Source organism: Nematostella vectensis, chromosome 6, assembly GCF_932526225.1.
Source record: "Nematostella vectensis chromosome 6, jaNemVect1.1, whole genome shotgun sequence".
NCBI lineage: Eukaryota > Metazoa > Cnidaria > Anthozoa > Actiniaria > Edwardsiidae > Nematostella > Nematostella vectensis.
This window is the reverse complement of record NC_064039.1, coordinates 11520834-11537743: the sequence shown is the minus strand read 5'-3', so window position 1 is coordinate 11537743 and position 16910 is coordinate 11520834. Positions and strand designations below refer to the sequence as shown.

Here is a 16910-nt window from a genome sequence, read left to right as displayed (position 1 = left end):
CACCTATTTCACAAAAGGTTGTCAGTGCAAATGGCGAAAGGCAAATGGTAAATGGCTTATGGGTACTAACTTTTCGTAAAATTAAAGGTGTTAAATAAAGTTCAGTTTATTGAAATAGGTGTATACATGGTGAAAAAATCATTACATTCAATAGGAGAGATCAAGATGTTTATAGTAAGAAAACAAAATTTGTCTTATGGGTAGCCGGTCAAGTGTCGCGATGTAAGGTAGTCACTTTTTTGGGATTTATTCGTAGCGATTAGTAGGATACCATTTTCATCATAAGCTGCAAAATACTTCCACTTCAATCCTTGTGATTTCAGTACTATTAAATTGTATTTGTATAGAGTATACTGTAAAGAACTGAACAGGAAACTGAAAAGGCTTGTTAATGTTTATTATTCATTCATGAGTTATAAATATTTCATAAGAGATCACAACAACACAAGCTTCTGATAACTGTTTTGGGGGTTCTTCTTAGAAGTTTTTTTTTCCTTTTTGATCACCGAGCATATTTGTTGAATGATATTTTCCTTTGAGAAAGTAAGTTATAAATATTATTTGTAAGCTATTTTCTTTTATTTTTCATGGGAATGAATGCACCAAGATTAGACTAAAGGTTATGGGGTCGAAATATTTTTTTTCTCAACGGGGAAAAAATATAATGGATTGGGGAGGGCAGTTCGTTGAAATCATGTTTTATTGAAAAAAAAAATAAATTTCGTTATATAGCTGTCAAACACTACTATATGTAAGCCTGAACTCGAAAAATCTTATTTGGATGTGAAAGAAGATACTAAAAGCTTTAAATTGAGGTGCCTGAGTCTTTGTCGAAAGGAAAAGGGAAAGATCTCAACCGTAAAAAGTCTGTTAACTTAAGTATCATTTATCAAAAACACTAGCAACCGAGCGCGTTGGTTAAATGGACGTTTGCCGTTAAATAAATTTCAAATAACATAAATACAACACTAGACTACACACGTCTTTTCAACTAGTTGTTTTTTATTTTTCACCCTATGTTTACCGTAAAATCAATAGGGACAAATAAAGAGCTTGGGCTACCTGTGGTCCCTCTGAAGTTGAGTCAACGCCTTTCGGTTTCCCATTCAGAGTTGAAAACAACACTCCCAATTCGTAGTTCTCTATCAATGCAAGGGTTTCTTGAATGCTTTCTCCTTTTACAAGTTCCTTAGAGCTCGGAGATCACCTTAGAAGACTAAACTAATATTCGTCTATTTTCACAGTGTTCTATAAACTGTACAAGCTTCGGCTTTGTTGTAGCAGGTTCGACGAATAAAGGAAAAATATTTTTCCCGCGTTCCCACTTTGGCACTATTCAATTTTCGACCAATCAGAAAGCGAGTCACCGACACGGGAAAAATTCACAGGAATCCGATCGTGACCACGGGAACTTTATCATATAGCTATACCACTTTATAACTTTGCGGCTCCGCAGGGGCTCCGCTATTACGCAACTTTGGCCATATCACAGTTGCATTTTATGACTGGGCTACCACAGGTATCCCAATAAATAAAGAACCCCTTAAACAGGACAGAAAATACCATAATTGCCAATTGCTTACAAACCTTCAAAGGGACCGGTGTTTCTTCTTCTATTATTTGCATCATAAACAGACGGAAAGACAAAAAAAACCTGAGTAGTTACGGAATATGAGATTGACTCGAACATATGACAAAAAGAATAAAAATCTAGGGCAAAGTTTTATAAATATAAAAAATAATTTCTTACCTCGGAAAAAGGAAGTAGATTCTTCACAGCACATGTTTTCGCAGACACAGTAAGAACCTCTCACATTTCAAATATATATCCGTTGAAGCTATCAGCTAATTTCTAAATTAATTCTTTATATTCTTTCAGCCCCTTGTCTTTCCACGAGTAACAATGCGATGGGACTCAAAAACTAACATTCCAAAGAATAAGGAAATATTGTAATCGCGCGTGACACTTTTTCCCGCCGAGACCACAGGAAGCCAATTAAAAAAATATGTACCCAAAGGGTACACGAGTCTAGGTGCCAACCAGCCTGCATCGCTGGCGATTATGTTGAGTTTCAAGTCTGTCCGAGAATCGTTCATAAAAACATTGTTCTGACTGTGTCTCTTGTGAATTTTATCATAAGAAAATATGTTTAGTAACTTAAAATTGAAAGTGAAAAAGGGAAAGAAAAAATGACGAGAACAAAATGTAGTCAAGGTTGATCTTGAACCTGCGCTTCGCAAAGATTTCGCATTGATAGACAGACGATCGGACCACTAGACTAACGTAGCTTTGCTTAAAAATGAAAGGACTATAATTAGAGTCATTTTCTTTTCTTTTTGTTCTTTTTGTACTCAAAACTAAAATACCCAGCACAATTAATTGCACTACCGTTATACAATGTGTGTTGCGAATGTAAATAATCTAAAAAGTGCAAAATCGTAATTCGATCAATTAGTGGGGGCAATGTGTTCTGACCTTCTCAGCTCAAATACAAACTATAAACAATCGAACGTCGAGTTGCGAATCGGAAAGTAAAGGACTAAAAAACCTCTCCTAGCATTGTAATTTTTTGTTGACAAACTAACAACTTAATTAAGCCGCAGAGGATACAAACTGCTTCAAACTCAGTCACACGCTCTTCAAAACAAGCACTTAGTTCCACAAACACAGTCGCGCTCTCTTCGAAATACACGCGCTGCTTCGCAAACTCACTTGCTACCCTCTTCAAAACATGCACCAATTGATTCAAACGCAGTCATGCAATTCTTCAAAACTGCACAAACTCAGTCTAGCATTTCTTAAAAGATAAAGCTGCAGAGATAGCGATAGACAAAATCGTGCTCTCACACACGCTTTATGCCCATGAAGATTTGTGGGTAAAATCTATATTATTGCCTAGGCGTCCCTATATACTCGGACACGGTAGACTAGGCACTATGTTCACGCAGGCAGAACGCGGACGCTGACATAGAGTCTAGGATGCCTAAAGCACCTAGACTCAAAAAAGGAACAAGATCGCAAATGGGTATTTCATAAGAATTACGCCATATACATTTTAAGGATTTCTAACCAAAAAAGAATTTAGTACCCGGAATAATATTTGTGTGTACTCAGCAACACAAGAGATTAACTCGGGAGTGGAACTACGTGAATGTTTTAGTGGTACTTCTACATATAAAGGCGGGGCTGGATCCACTCGAGAGGGGGCGGGTGGGGACAGCCGCGAAGATGGGTCAAACACATGGCGAGAAAATGAGTTTACTTTTTTAGCTCCCGTACATCGGCCTCTCTTGTATCACCTAGGATCTGACACTGCAAGGGTTGAAGTGATAAAGTAAAGACTGTTTATGCTGAACGTGAATGTTTCATGGGTGACCAACTAGTTTTCACATAAATCAAATACCGATTTCCTACAACTTTTTAAGTTTTCGAAAAATTATATCATTTGGATGCGGCGGTATAGTTTATACAACTTTGCGCTTTTGTGTAGTTACTTTCCTCAAGATCCGGACTTTATCACGGACGAGATGAAAGAAGCGCCATCTTACCAGGAGACAATCCGTAAGATGTCCAAAGAAATCAACAACATGCATGGCGAGCTACAGAAGTCAGTCCCATTCTTCTCCTCCAGATACAAGGTGGATATCTGTGGTTTAGGCGTGCCGTGAATACTTGTGGGGTTTGGTACTGAAGTACAATAGTTTTGATGTACGGACTTGTAATACGGCGTTTATAACCGAATACTAACCGTACAAGTCCTACCACGAATAAATTACTTTATAAGAACATTTATGTAAGTGTCTATACGGAATTCTAAGAATTCCGCTAACCAACGGGACGCGGAGCACCCGAAGAGGGGGAAGGAGATGGCTAAAAGCAGGCATCCAAGATCAACAAGTAATGAGCTTAAAACTGGGAAAGGGCGCCCTGCGGGCCCATCTCTCTCTCATTCTCCATGGCCCTGTGATTGTGTCGTGTATTTCTTGGCAGGGTCACGTGTGTTGGGACACCCTGATGGCTGCTAACCTTGGGTACATGGTAGCCATCATGTACAATCAGAACAACTGCACCGCAGAAGCAGGCACCGTCACTGCCCAGTTTGAGGTGGGAGTTGGGCGTGACCTCTGTACCATGATCGACTTCGACCCGGACAAGGTGAGGATTTCTTTTCCTAGCCATTGTAATGGGTCCGGTAGCTCTTTCTATTCAAGTTAATGGGTCCGGTAGCTCTTTCTATTCAAGTTAATGGGTCCGGTAGCTCTTTCTATTCAAATTAATGGGTCCGGTAGCTCTTTCTATTCAAATTAATGGGTCCGATAGCCCTTTCTATTCCAGGCAATGGATCATACGTTTCTTTATATTCCAGGCAATGGGTCATATGTTCCTTTTTATTCCAGGGCAATGGGTCATAAGTTTTTTTCTATTCCAGGCAATGGGTCGTATGTTCCTTTTTATTCAAGGGAATAAGTCATCTATCTCTTTGAATTCCAGACAAGGGGTTATGTATCCCTTTCTATTCCAGGCAATAAGTCATCTATCCCTTTCAATGGCTTATATTTCTTTCTGTTTCAGGCAATGGGTCATATTGTTGCTGGTGGCACAGTAGCTAATATAGAAGCGATGTGGGCGGCTCGTAATGTCAAATTTTATCCACTTGGCTTGTGCGACGCCATCAGGAATGAAGAGGTTTTAGCTAAAGCTAAGGGCTACAAGGTCTTCCTACCACACAGGAACGCGTACGTGGCCATTACAGACTGTACTACCTGGGAGCTGCTTAACCTTGACGTGGACATCATTGTTGAGATGCCCGATAAGGTGAGTATGGTGAGAGTAAGGTGAGAATTAAATATATTGGGGTTAAACTTTTTAGGCATTAGTAACGAGGGCACTACATGCTCAACAGAGCCAGTGCTGATTTCATGCGCGTAATTTTGAAATATTTTTCGTGTTTTCCGTTAAATATCGTCGGAGATTGTCATCGATGTCATCGACAGTAAGTAGACTGGTGACAATGCAGCTTTAAAGACGAGGTATCGGTATAAACTAAACCGACTACTACTCATTCAATTGTGAAACCATACTGACTCAAAAATGTCCCAGGTGACCGCTATGTGTGCTATCTCGTCTACCGATCTTCTGGGGGTGATGGCAAACTATGGGTAAGAGGCCATAGGTACTCAGAACTTTTGCACACGCCATGGCTTGAAGCAGAACCCGTGTGTACTGGCGCCAACCACAGCCCACGTGTCTCTCTACAAAGGCTGCACCATACTCGGCATGGGGAAGGGGAACCTGATCACTATACCCGTGGATGAGAACGCGCGGATGTGTGTCAAAGGTGTGAACGGTGCGTGAGAAGCACCTTTTCTTTAAGGCCTGTGGATCAGAACTATGTGACGAACGTTTACTTGGGCTATGAAACCTCGTTTAAAAAATGGCAATAGCAAACGCCGTTTGCTATTTACCTTTATATAACGCCATTTGAGTTATTGTTATTCATATAGCGAAGATAATTTCTTAAATCAATTACTATTGTCAAGGTGTGCACGGTGTGCACAGTGCGTGGGAAGCACGTTACACCGTAGGCAAAGCCAAACCTAAGCATTTTTTAGATTTCCATCGTACCTTTTAACAACGTCAAATCCTTGCCTTTGCCTTTTTATAGTGAGCATTGGTTTATTGTTGCCATTTTTGTCACGACATTGAGTGAGATGAAAATTCTTCTATCCCACGTGTATTGCTTCTATAAAAAAAGAACTACTCATGAGACATATAATTTATTAATGTCAAGGGCTCCGCGACTTGCTAGAAGACAAGCTGGCGAACAAGGTCCCTGTAGTGAGTGTCATCGCCATCTTGGGCACGACCGAAGAGAGTGCTGTGGACCCCCTGACCGACGTCATTGAGCTTCGCAATGAGATGCGCATGCGGGTGTGTATAAAAAAAATGTCTTAATAATGTGTGCCGCTTTCACCAAGTCAAGCTTGCACTGTCCACAGGGCTTGAATTTCATGATCCATGCAGACGGGGCCTGGGGAGGTTACTTCTGCACCATGTTACGGACCCCACCAAAACCAGTAGATGAGGATGAAGAACATCCGGAATGGTTCGTTCCAGAGATGCATCTGAGTACATACACCACCAAGCAGCTCTCTGCAATTCCACACTTAGATACGATCACGATTGACCCACATAAAAGCGGCTTCTGTCCCTATCCCGGCGGAGCGATCTGTTACCGCGACAAACGCATCAACAGCTTCTTGGGCATCACCAACCAAGTGTTGTACTACCATGGAGCACTGAACCTCGGAGATGTGGGCATTGAAGGATCCAAGCCTGGCGCTGCGGCGGCGGGAATCACCATGGCTCACAGGGTAAGTGCCATGATCATCCAAGAATGTAAGATACTATTGCATTGGTGAATAGAATTATAACGGAGACTGCCGCAATGTCCGGAACTATTATGGGTACCTCGATGTTGTGGCCATCAAGTGTTCCATTGTTTGGCTTTGTGGCGGCGGTAATCACTATGGCTAGCAGGAAAGGTGGATGGATTAATAAGGGACTCAGTCACGACCCTCGTTACTTCGAAAAGTGTCCTCTCTTTCAGGGCTTAAGTTTGAGTGGATAATAATTTAATTAACACACATCTTGTTTGGAGGAAAGAAAGCAATTAGGAAGACATACAAATGGATTGTCCTGATGTAATATTAAACAAACTGAGGCTACATTCTTCTTTTTATATCTCAAGGTTGTAGGCCTACATAAGAACGGCTACGGTCGTATCTTGGCTGAGTGCACATTCACCTCCAAGCTGTTGTACTGCCTGTGGACCTGCCTGGGACAGGACGATGACCCCTTCTTTGTGGTACCCACCAAACCTTTACCACCAGACCGCACCCTTGAGGAGCACATCAAGTTCATGAGGACCCGTATTCTGAACAGGACTAACGAGGAGCTCGCTCAGGTAAGGAGGGACACGAGGACCCGTATTCTGAAATGGCCTAGTAAGGAACTCGCTCAGGTAGGGACACATAGGGACCCGTATTCTGAAAAGGCCTAAAAAGGAACTTGCTCAGTTAGGGATATACAAACCCGTATTCTGAAATGGCCTAACAAGGAACTCAGGTACAAGGACATGCATACTAAACAGGGCTGTTTACTAAAGCGGAAGAGCGTAACCATGTTGGTGTCCGTATTCATAGGATACAGAAGCCATGGAATACCTTCGCGAGATTGGCCCCGATACCATGATTCCTTGCTTCTCCTTCAATCTGAAGAACAACCCGGACGTGAATTTGTGCAATGACCTGGTACAGGTGGTGTTTAAGGATCTGTGCATGAATGATGATCGTGTGTCTTCGTATCGCTTCCCCATGCTGGTCACAGCGTCGACTCACCCACATCACAACCACAGCATCTCTCTCAAAGAGTTCAAGAAACGTCTCGGAGTGAGTATAGGATATTATAGAGTAATAGGATTGGACATGGATTTCCAGTTATGATTGGTCGTTTACGTATGGGGTGTTCTCAAGCGCCACCCCGACAGATAAAACTATTTTTTTTCCAATCTACCAACCATATAACCAAGAAACAGCCTCTGGACTCGAGAGTAAAGTTGTGATTTCTCCCTGCAGCTCGACCCGTATGACACGACAGGAGTCAAGTACATCATCACTACGTGCATGGATCCGTGGGCGACCTCCATCGACTTCGTGGATGATCTGGGCGCCATCATGAGGAACGCCATTCTTAATGCCATTGGAACGGTATACATTATATCTTGTCGTGTATTGTAGTCCATGGATTTTATTATACCTTACCAATAGCATGCATTGTAGGAGGGATTGAATTTCTAATGATTCATTTACAATTTACAAATTCCCTAAAAGAGAATGTTCAAATATTTCAATGAAATTTATAGGTGACAGACCCGAACGTCCACCATGACTTCATCACCACTGGTCAGCTGACAGGCGACAAAAAGAACAAGCACATGATTTGCTACTACGCCGGTCAGTTTCCGGCGGTTTCGCACCAGTACTGCGCTGCTTTCAAGATCCAGTTCTTCAACTCAGCCGAGGGGGAGGCTGTGGCAGACGCGGCCGCTAAGCATACTGAGCCGCTGACCCTTCGTAGCGTGGAACAAGAACGTCTCCATGATCTTCTGTTGTACGACTTTGACAAAGGGGACACTGGCAGACATGAACCAGAAGTCAAGGTACTGCAAGTCTTAGTGTAACGACAAATTTAATTATTCTTTACCAGCGGCTCATAAGTAGGGACAATCATCTCCATTATTTAAATGTCCCGGCGTTTCCTAGGATGAGGCTATTTATAGACGCGCGCGCACGAACGGGCCAATCACATTTTTTGACGTTGGTCGCGCGGGCGAGTGACGTGAGGCCGCACGCGCAAATTGCAGTTAGGAAGAATACTTTTTTATCCATCATCCGTCGATTTTGTTTGTTCAACCAAAGAATTGCAAGCCAGAATTCAAATTCGTAGGCAAAGTTGGATTCATATTGAAAAAGAGAGCAACGAAAGTCAAAGAAGTACCGAAGAAAAAACATAGCTTTTTGTCTGAGACTGCGCGTGCAGTTGAGCTCAGCCAAAACGTCAGCACACAAAGGAAGCATCTGACTGGCTAATCCGCGCGTCTAAAATAGCATGATCCTAGGAAATGCCGTGGCACCTATATCAGAATGTGGGGAAGTTGATTGCCCCTACTTATGAGCCCCTGTCTTCACTCATGCGGTCACTTTCAGAGATTGTAGTGATTGATCCATAACAGAATTGTGTGAAAAATGTCATTCCATTCCCCACTCTCGCATTTTAGCTGGTCAGCCTAAGGATGGATGGACCTGCATGTTATCCTTTTTACTTTTCCTAACCAATAAGATTTCGTCTCCAAAAATCTGTAACGTAAGTGATCTAATAAACGCCCCCTTACTAAAGAACGCCTCCTATCTAGGGTTACAAGTTTTTAATGAACGCCCCTCTCTAATAAACGCCCCCTCGGACCATCGAAATTTAATAAACGCCCGGGGCGTTAATTAGATCATTTACGATTTCACGGATTTAGCCTTCTATAAGCCGTTACGTATTACCCATAAGTTAACCTTCTAAATAAGCCTTTATATATAGGTCACGCGGAGTGACCGTAAAAGTATGCTCTGCATTGTCCCATGTGTAGGTTGACTGCTTCTACGGCTTGCCAACGGAGGGGAAGGCGCCGTTTATGCGGACGACGGTCAGGGTGGTAGACGTGGCCAGATTTGATCACTTCGATCATACGGTGAAGGAATATCCAGAATCAAGCAGATACTTCATGTATGGCTCAGCTGGCAAGGCCTTCCTCATGCACATCCCGACCAAACAGCCGGACTTCCTGCAGGTACTATCAAATGTTATTTCACTGCTCTTCCCCTGTCGAAGCTATTCATTTATCAGTCTTTCATTGTGAGTTGCCATAATACGTATTGTTTGAGTGAATACGTATTGTTTGAGCCATAAACTTTTATCATTATCACCGTTTTTCTGCCAATACTAGCTCGTCGAGTTGAGCGCTGTACCGGAGGGCGTGTCTCCCCTGATCTTGCAACACGGCGTTGAGGTCGAGATGCCATTTTCTGGGACCCCCCAGACGTCTGGCAAGGCGATCGTGGACCCCCTGGACAAGCCACAGTACGAAGTGGGAGTGAAAATCGAAGGAGGAGCCGAGATAACAACCAAGATCGATATTGCTAAGAAGATCTGGTTTGACGGAAGTGTCGTTAACGGAACAGCTTGAAAAGGCGAGTCTAGAGATTTGGTCTTTAGTGTCCTTTACTTTTGCCTAAGGAGGCAAGGCCACACGAAAAGAAAAGGGTTGTTCTAGTCAATTAAATTGAAATCTTATTCTGCTTCCTTCTACGTTTGTCTTTATATGAAGGCCGTGTGTACAAAATTCACCAAGTGGTCTATTTCAAATGCTACACTCTGACTGGCTATGCGCGTTTGCAATCTTTTCCAGATTCGTCGCAATGATGACAAGACTGCCCCCGGCTGATAAGAGCAATGAAAGATGTAAACTCGAGCAATAAATGTCCTGTAGCATGAATGAACTGGTGTTTTTATATGAATTCATATTCAAGGGGGCATTTATTGATTTTCAAATAGATCAAACAAAAACAAAGTTATGTCATCATAACATAGCTGTGATCAGTTTACGTAGATTAATCTCGAATTCAGAAAGGGAGGGATATGTTACTTGCGGATAAACATCACACAAGAAGTCGTAAAGTCCAAAATTTGATTCCCCAAAGTTAAAAATTTCCAACCCCTCAAAAAAACTGACCCTTAATTACAAACCAAAACTGAACTTTTGTTAACATCGGAATAAATCTAGACGCGACTACAAAACTGGGAATAGATCGTCCCTTATACACCATCCTACAATGTTTCACAGACAAAGAAAGTCATGCTCGATTTCCATTGAACGATATCGGAAAGAAGGTGTGTACTTGCCAAACAAGCCCCGAAGGTGCATTGCTTGGGCTATCAGATCACACACCAGTGGCGTTTGTGAATAACGAAGCCAAAGGCAACCCATGATTCTGCTGGATTCTTTTAACATGGGGTACGAGCTATTTAAAGCCAGAAAGGTTTCGCGTTCTATGATTAAAATCATAGGTGACGGAAAACGAAAACAAGAAATTAGCACATGGGATTTTTTTTCTGCATGATACATTTTATTCATGTATCGGTCTCGTGACCAAATATTTGCATGATACATTTTATTCATATATCGGTTTTGTGACCAAAAAATTTGTAGTTTTTGTTTTTATGATATGTAGATAACTTAACTTAACTTAGGCCTCATCATCCCTGGTCGGACGTAAGGCCAGTGACAGAGAAAAAAAATGGCAAGTTTTCCCAACATAAGGTCTGGTTAACTTCGGTAAGCTTGAATTTATGCATAGGTTCCTTGTGTTATGTAAATCAGCATATCAAAAAGTGCTTTTTTTCAAATGGATTCGTCTTCGAGATATGAGGCTTGAAGTGCAATTTTCAAATGTTCAAAGAATGAATTCGGGCTCTGATCAGAAATAAAGCCAACTTTGCTAGCTAATATCTAAATTTCATATCTTCCAAGTTTTTTTAAAATTTAAAATTAAGCTTTTGGTAGGAGGAACTCCTTGTATGCGGAATCTTGAGCTTATATATTGAGAATTGGAAAAATTTGGTATCCGCTGTTGATCCATGAGGATGACATGATCAAGCCATTTCAAGCGCCGGTATCCGATCTGTAAAGCTCCTCATTTGAGATGACGGTCGTTTTGGCAATGCTGTTTAGCCTCTATTTCTTAGTTTGCAGATGTTTGGAGAACAGCTAGATGACGAGGGCTGGATGAGAGAACAGCTAGATCATCTGCAAAGTCCAGGTTTATGAGACAACATCGTCCATCTTATGCCTTTATGGTTTATCCGATGTTGTATTGCGCATGATCCAGTCAATAGAAAGACGGAAGAGCATAGGCGAGATTGTAGCCTTGTCTCACACCAGATTGCACAGGGAAACACTCCGGTAGATTTCCGTTGCCTATGACTCTGCACTCAAAATGTTGGTAGAACAACTCTATCAAGGTAACCCATTTGGGGGAAACCCCATAGGACCTAACGATCTTCCATAGAGTGTCGCGATGCAGACTGTCGAAAGCTTTCTTAAAGTCAATAAAACTGATGTAAAGTTACATTCTAAACATTGTTCGATGATATTTCTTAAAGCAAAAATTTAGTCTATGCAGCCTCTTCCCTTTCTGAATCCGGCCTGTTGGAGTCAATGGCCGAGTCTATTCTTAGAAGAAGGATACGACAAAATAATTTAGATGGTATAGATAGTAGTGTTATGCCTCGCGAGTTGTCACAGGTGTTGAGGTTTCCTTTCTTGGGAAGACCCCTGGCCCAGTCTTCCGTTATTGTTTCTGACGCCCAGATGACAACATTCCCAGAAATAAGAGACAAAATGGCCGCCACGCATGCGTAATAGTACACATACAATGTCAAAATGGCTGCCATTTATTATAAGGAAATGTGGGGAGACATCACAATTTATCAAATTTTCTCGTTTCAGAGATTTTGGGCTCACGATGCAGGACTCGAAAAAAAACCCTTGCCATTCGAGTGATACACTTTCCGTTCAAACGATGGCAGAGAAAGCCCTATAATTGTTCCTTGGACATTGCACTTTTGTTCGCTTGAGGGCAAACAATCCTCCATACATTCTCTGTATTTTCATTGAAATCGGGCATAAAAGTAGTCGTTTAAAAGGTAGAACTGTTCGCCGCATCACAGGTGCAGGACTCGAAATTGGTAAATCGACTATCCTTCCATCAAATTGGCCAATAAAATAGGCAGTAGCGCCTTCCAATCTTGTTCCCGAAGAAATAACATTTGATGTATTTATGCCTAGTTCAGGAACCATTATTGTTGTCTTTAAGATACAGACTGAAGTAAGGAAAACGGTGCGCTCCGCAAGAACAACTTCTCTCCGTTCGTCCGTTCTCCATTTTGTTTTTAAACGGCCCCACGGCTTTCTGGGATAGACACAGGGGAACCATAAAGCCTTTCTAATATATATATATATATATATATATATATATATATATATATTTAAATTTGCGCATATGATGTTTTCCAACCTCAGCAAGACTGCCGCACTTCCATTATCATCGGACGTATCAAAACAGAGATGCCCCTTGCACGTTTAAATACCGCTAATACTACTTTTATTTGGAATTTTAGTCAACCTGATTAAAAAATTCTAGTGTAACAACAAAAGGGAAGCCCCTGTGCTGGCCGTAATCTCGTTTTTATTTGTGATACCGCTGTTATTCCTCGCGGGCCTAGCAAAATGTGAGCCCAGAGAAACCGCTGGCTAATGTCCCTTATTTCTGGGAATGAGAAGAAGTCGGTAAGAACATCGGCTTGTTTCTATGTTGGCGTTTAGCATTTCTGCGTTGGTACTGTCAATTCCACAGGCTTTCCCATTCTTCAGTGCTTGATGGCCGTCTTTACCTCCTCCTTACTAGGTGGGCTGGTATCAATGTCCAGGAGGACTTGGCTATGGTTTGTTGAGAACTTCGCGAAAGTGTTCCACCCACCGTGCTGTTTGTTCACGTTCGGTTGAGATGTTATTTCTGTGCTTATCTTTCACAGGGAGGTTTGGGTTGCTATTCATACCACTGAGTTGCTTTGTGATCGTATACACGGTGCTCAATTCACCTCGGCTGGCTGCAAGTTCAGCCCCATTTGCAAGTTCTTCTACAAAGGCCCTCTTGTCTCTCCATGCACTTTTCTTGACTTCATGATCTTTGTTCTTATATGCAAGCCGTGCTTGATCTTGAAATCTAGGTGATTTGGCGTTAAGCATTCTGGTTTTTAGGTCTTTGATGGTATACCCTAGTATCTTGCAGGCTTCGTCGCCACTTACCATTGATCACGATATAGTCAATCTGATTAGACGTTTTCCCGTCAGGCGAATTCCATGTAAGTTTGTGAATATCTTTATTTGGATAGATGGTTTCTGAAATGGTGCAGTTATTTTCCAGGCAAAACTCAGCAAGACGTTTCCCATTATCGTTCCTATGGAAACCAACCAACTAGATATCCTCGGGATCAGTGAGTGCCGATGGATAGGAGCCGGCAAACAGGTTACAAGCAGTGGAACAGTTATGGTTGTGGTAGTGGAATAGTTAGGGTTGTTGGCCCCACGGCCAACCCCCAACTTGGAGGACCAAGCGCTGAATTTTTTCTGGCATCTACAGGGGAACAGTCCCCCGTTGGCATAGCTCTCAAGGGTTACGGATGCACGCAAGCCTCCCCACCACGGCAAGGTATCAGCACTCAGGGAAGATGATATATAGATGCGGTAACGTTTTTTCTCTTTGAAATGACAGCACTATTTGAACGCGAGCTATTTTCGGGCAAAAGCTTCTTTTGTTTGGAACAACGAATCATGATGAAAACAGAGCTGAATAGAAAGGTGTTCACTGGGAATGGTTCTCTGCGCCAGCAAAGCTGTTTTTGCTCGGTTGACCACGTTACATTTTGCGGGCCAAAATGCGCTACACGAGAGGCGAGTTGTCGAGTTACAATGCCTCTACTGACAATCTTTAGCCGAATAGCAATTATAGCAAGAATAGCAATGGAAACGGAAATTAAGTCCTACAGTATAGCAATTTTGCTGAAGATTTTAAAACTATTTCGCTTTTAAATCGTCTGTTTACAACTTAGAATCTGCAACGTGACTTGCGCAACGGTAGTATATTTATCAATCGCGGCTTGTACCGTGCGATTCGCTCATCCTTTTATTAAGTGGTTAGAAAAACTTTTTTACAAAAGCATTGTTATATTACAGGTTTACTTTCAAAGGAGGAATTCTGCAGGGGTAGCTTATAGGCTAAAATGTAGATATTTTAGCTGCCACGTGTGAGATTGCGAGACTGAGATCGCGTAACAGCGCGCATAATTGTAATTCAACATATACCGGTGTTTATTGTCATTCTGCGGTATGTGCAACCCTTTTGAATATTCCTAGTAGAGTTTAAGCTATGAATTGTTGTAATTTGAAATAATTCAAGCAGGATAGAGTAAAAAATATTCCTCTCTATTCGCATTGTTATTCAAAGCGCTACCGGGAGCTGTTGTCATTTCGGAGGATGAATGACAACTGAAGGTGACAAACGCCTAGCACAGGCCCTTTTATAGCGCAGTTTTGTGTTTAAGAAGGTCATTATTTAACGTGGGGAGAGGGTGGGGAGATGTTTTTTTTTTTTTTTTGGGGGGGGGGGGGGGGGTTGCGATTTCTTGAACGTCGATTTGTGGGAGGGCCTTAAATTATGATATAGGGTTTAGGGCCTTAATTTTTAAATTAAAGCCTTTAACTTAGGCACTGCCTAAAGCGGGGCCCAAAACTTACTGTTATTATCTATCTACAGTACAACAATTGTGGGTTAGATATCCAAGAGAAACTACGGAAACTACCACAAGGGTGCTTATTTCAAAATTATTATTTCGAATGTGGGTCGAAAACAGCAAAGAGATTTCTCAACGGGAAAAAGTTAAATAATAGATCGGGCGAAATAAATTTCGATACATAGCTGTCAAACACTACTATCTAAGCCATGAGCTCGATAAATCTTATTAAGATGGGCCGTAGTAGGGGGTGGGGCACTGGGGGCATGTGGTACGGGGGCATGGGCTACGGCAGTGAAGGGAAAAGATTTCAACCGGAAGTCTGTTATCAATAACACTAGCAAATTCGTCGAATGAACGTTTTAATAATTTCGAATAATTTAATGTGTCATTAATTTTCTTTTATATTCACACGATACAGGATTTGTTATTTAGTATGCCGAAAGGAGCAAAAAATGGCAAAATTAAAAAAGTAAGGTTGTGTTAGCTCACATTTTGTTTATATTTTGCCTAGAGGTTCCTTGGATTATCTGCCAAAAAATACTAAAGCTCATTTTGTTTTATATCCAATAAGGAACATCTATGCAAAAACTCAAGCGAATATAAGCTTACACGACCTTACAATTTAAACTTTGCTATATTTTGCTCCTGTCTAGTATGCCAATAGAATAGGAAATACAGGGAACAGAACGGGCAAGTTCAGTTATATGAATTGTTTTGACAAACCCTACGGCGAACAGAACAAACGAAAGCTTTCTGCCGATAAAACATTTGTATATACCTTCAATCACACTTATTCCATATTCATTAACATATACTACTTCATCAACAAGTCCCTCTAAAGTTGATTAATCGTTTCCGCCATTCAGCGTTGAGTGCAACACTTCCAATACTCAGTTCTGTACGAAATGCCAGGGTTTCTGGAATGCTTTCGCCTTTTAGAAGTTCACCATCCTTAGGGCTTGCAGCTCAACTTAGAACGCTGGACTTACATTCGTGTATCAGCTCAGAATATTTCCTTTTTTTGAAACACAAATATGGTGGCCTAAATGGATTATGACGTCATCATTCAAGCCCCTCGCCTTTTACCGCCGGGAAGGTATATTTTTTGCTTTAAAAGCTTTTTCCCGTCGATTTTTGGAATTTTAGAGCAGCCAGTGTGTTAGGTCATCTTTCCAAGATATCTCGTGCAAGGCTTCGAAGCGATGGAGTAAAAATATGGAAGATGGTCAGTATTTATTCGAAGGGAATTAGAGCTCTGCAGTGCCATGTAGAAATTTGCCAAGATCTCTCTACAAAAATTTTTCTGGGCTTAGAAAAAATATTCTGAGAATAGGGGGTTATGTAACTTTCGAAATCGGTAAGTCTCTATATGAGACGCGATGCCAGTTGCTGGGACGTTTGGTTTTTTTAAACAATATCGTGTTGAGCTCTGCACATCACAGACATAAGTATAGGCAACAAGGGCCCTCTCTACACTATCAAGTGGACTGCTTCGTTTGATAGCTAGCCTAGACGTATTTATTGCTATCAATTTTTTTTTTTGCTTTTTCTGGCTGATTTTAAAACCAGAAATCTTATACAGCGCTGCCAAAGTTATTATTAAATAGCTAAATTGAATAAAAATAAAATAAAATTGTGATTTTTCAATCGTGATGACCATCATCCTTGCTGTCATCTATTGACTATAGCGAATCGGACTTTCACACCGAACATAGCCATTCTAAATATAAATTCTACTTCGCCATTGGTCAATAGTCGCTGCGAAGTCACGTGTGAGATAGCGCGCGCGAAAGCAAGCAGGCAGTTTTTGCGTACGGATTCGAGCAGGCCGGTCAACGACTCGTTGACCACATCCGAAAAGCATAAACAATGGCAAAAGACGAGGAATTCAACGACGAAATACTACAAGCAGACCCAGAGCGAGATACAAATAGGCTTCTTCGCCAGT

The 16910-nt window shown here is 41.6% G+C and overlaps 2 protein-coding genes across 3 annotated transcripts in view; both read left to right on the top strand.

The window, feature by feature from the left end:
* The window catches only part of LOC5512040 (L-tyrosine decarboxylase-like), an 80327-nt gene that overhangs the window by 1925 nt on the left and 61492 nt on the right, over positions 1-16910 (top strand). The gene's annotated exons all lie outside the window — the stretch shown is intronic.
* On the top strand, positions 5140-10103 carry LOC5512027. Of its 2 annotated transcripts, none has more exons than XM_048728752.1 (10): positions 5140-5339; positions 5793-5932; positions 6001-6375; positions 6753-6968; positions 7207-7452; positions 7639-7770; positions 7926-8222; positions 9198-9398; positions 9555-9798; positions 10017-10103. In XM_048728752.1, exons 1-9 carry the CDS (start codon positions 5279-5281, stop codon positions 9792-9794), a joined length of 1908 nt encoding a protein of 635 aa, XP_048584709.1. In that variant the 5' UTR covers positions 5140-5278; the 3' UTR covers positions 9795-9798; positions 10017-10103. The 2 variants fall into 2 exon arrangements, with proteins under 2 accessions (XP_048584709.1, XP_048584708.1); XM_048728751.1 differs by having other exon boundaries at positions 5140-5348.

Coding starts and splice junctions, on each gene's coding strand:
- LOC5512027 (XM_048728751.1), top strand. CDS start 5,279: ATGGGGAAGGGGAACCTGATCACTATACCCGTGGATGAGAACGCGCGG. Junction 6,969..7,206: donor CTAACGAGGAGCTCGCTCAG/GTAAGGAGGGAC, acceptor CCGTATTCATAG/GATACAGAAGCCATGGAATA. Junction 7,771..7,925: donor TTCTTAATGCCATTGGAACG/GTATACATTATA, acceptor TGAAATTTATAG/GTGACAGACCCGAACGTCCA.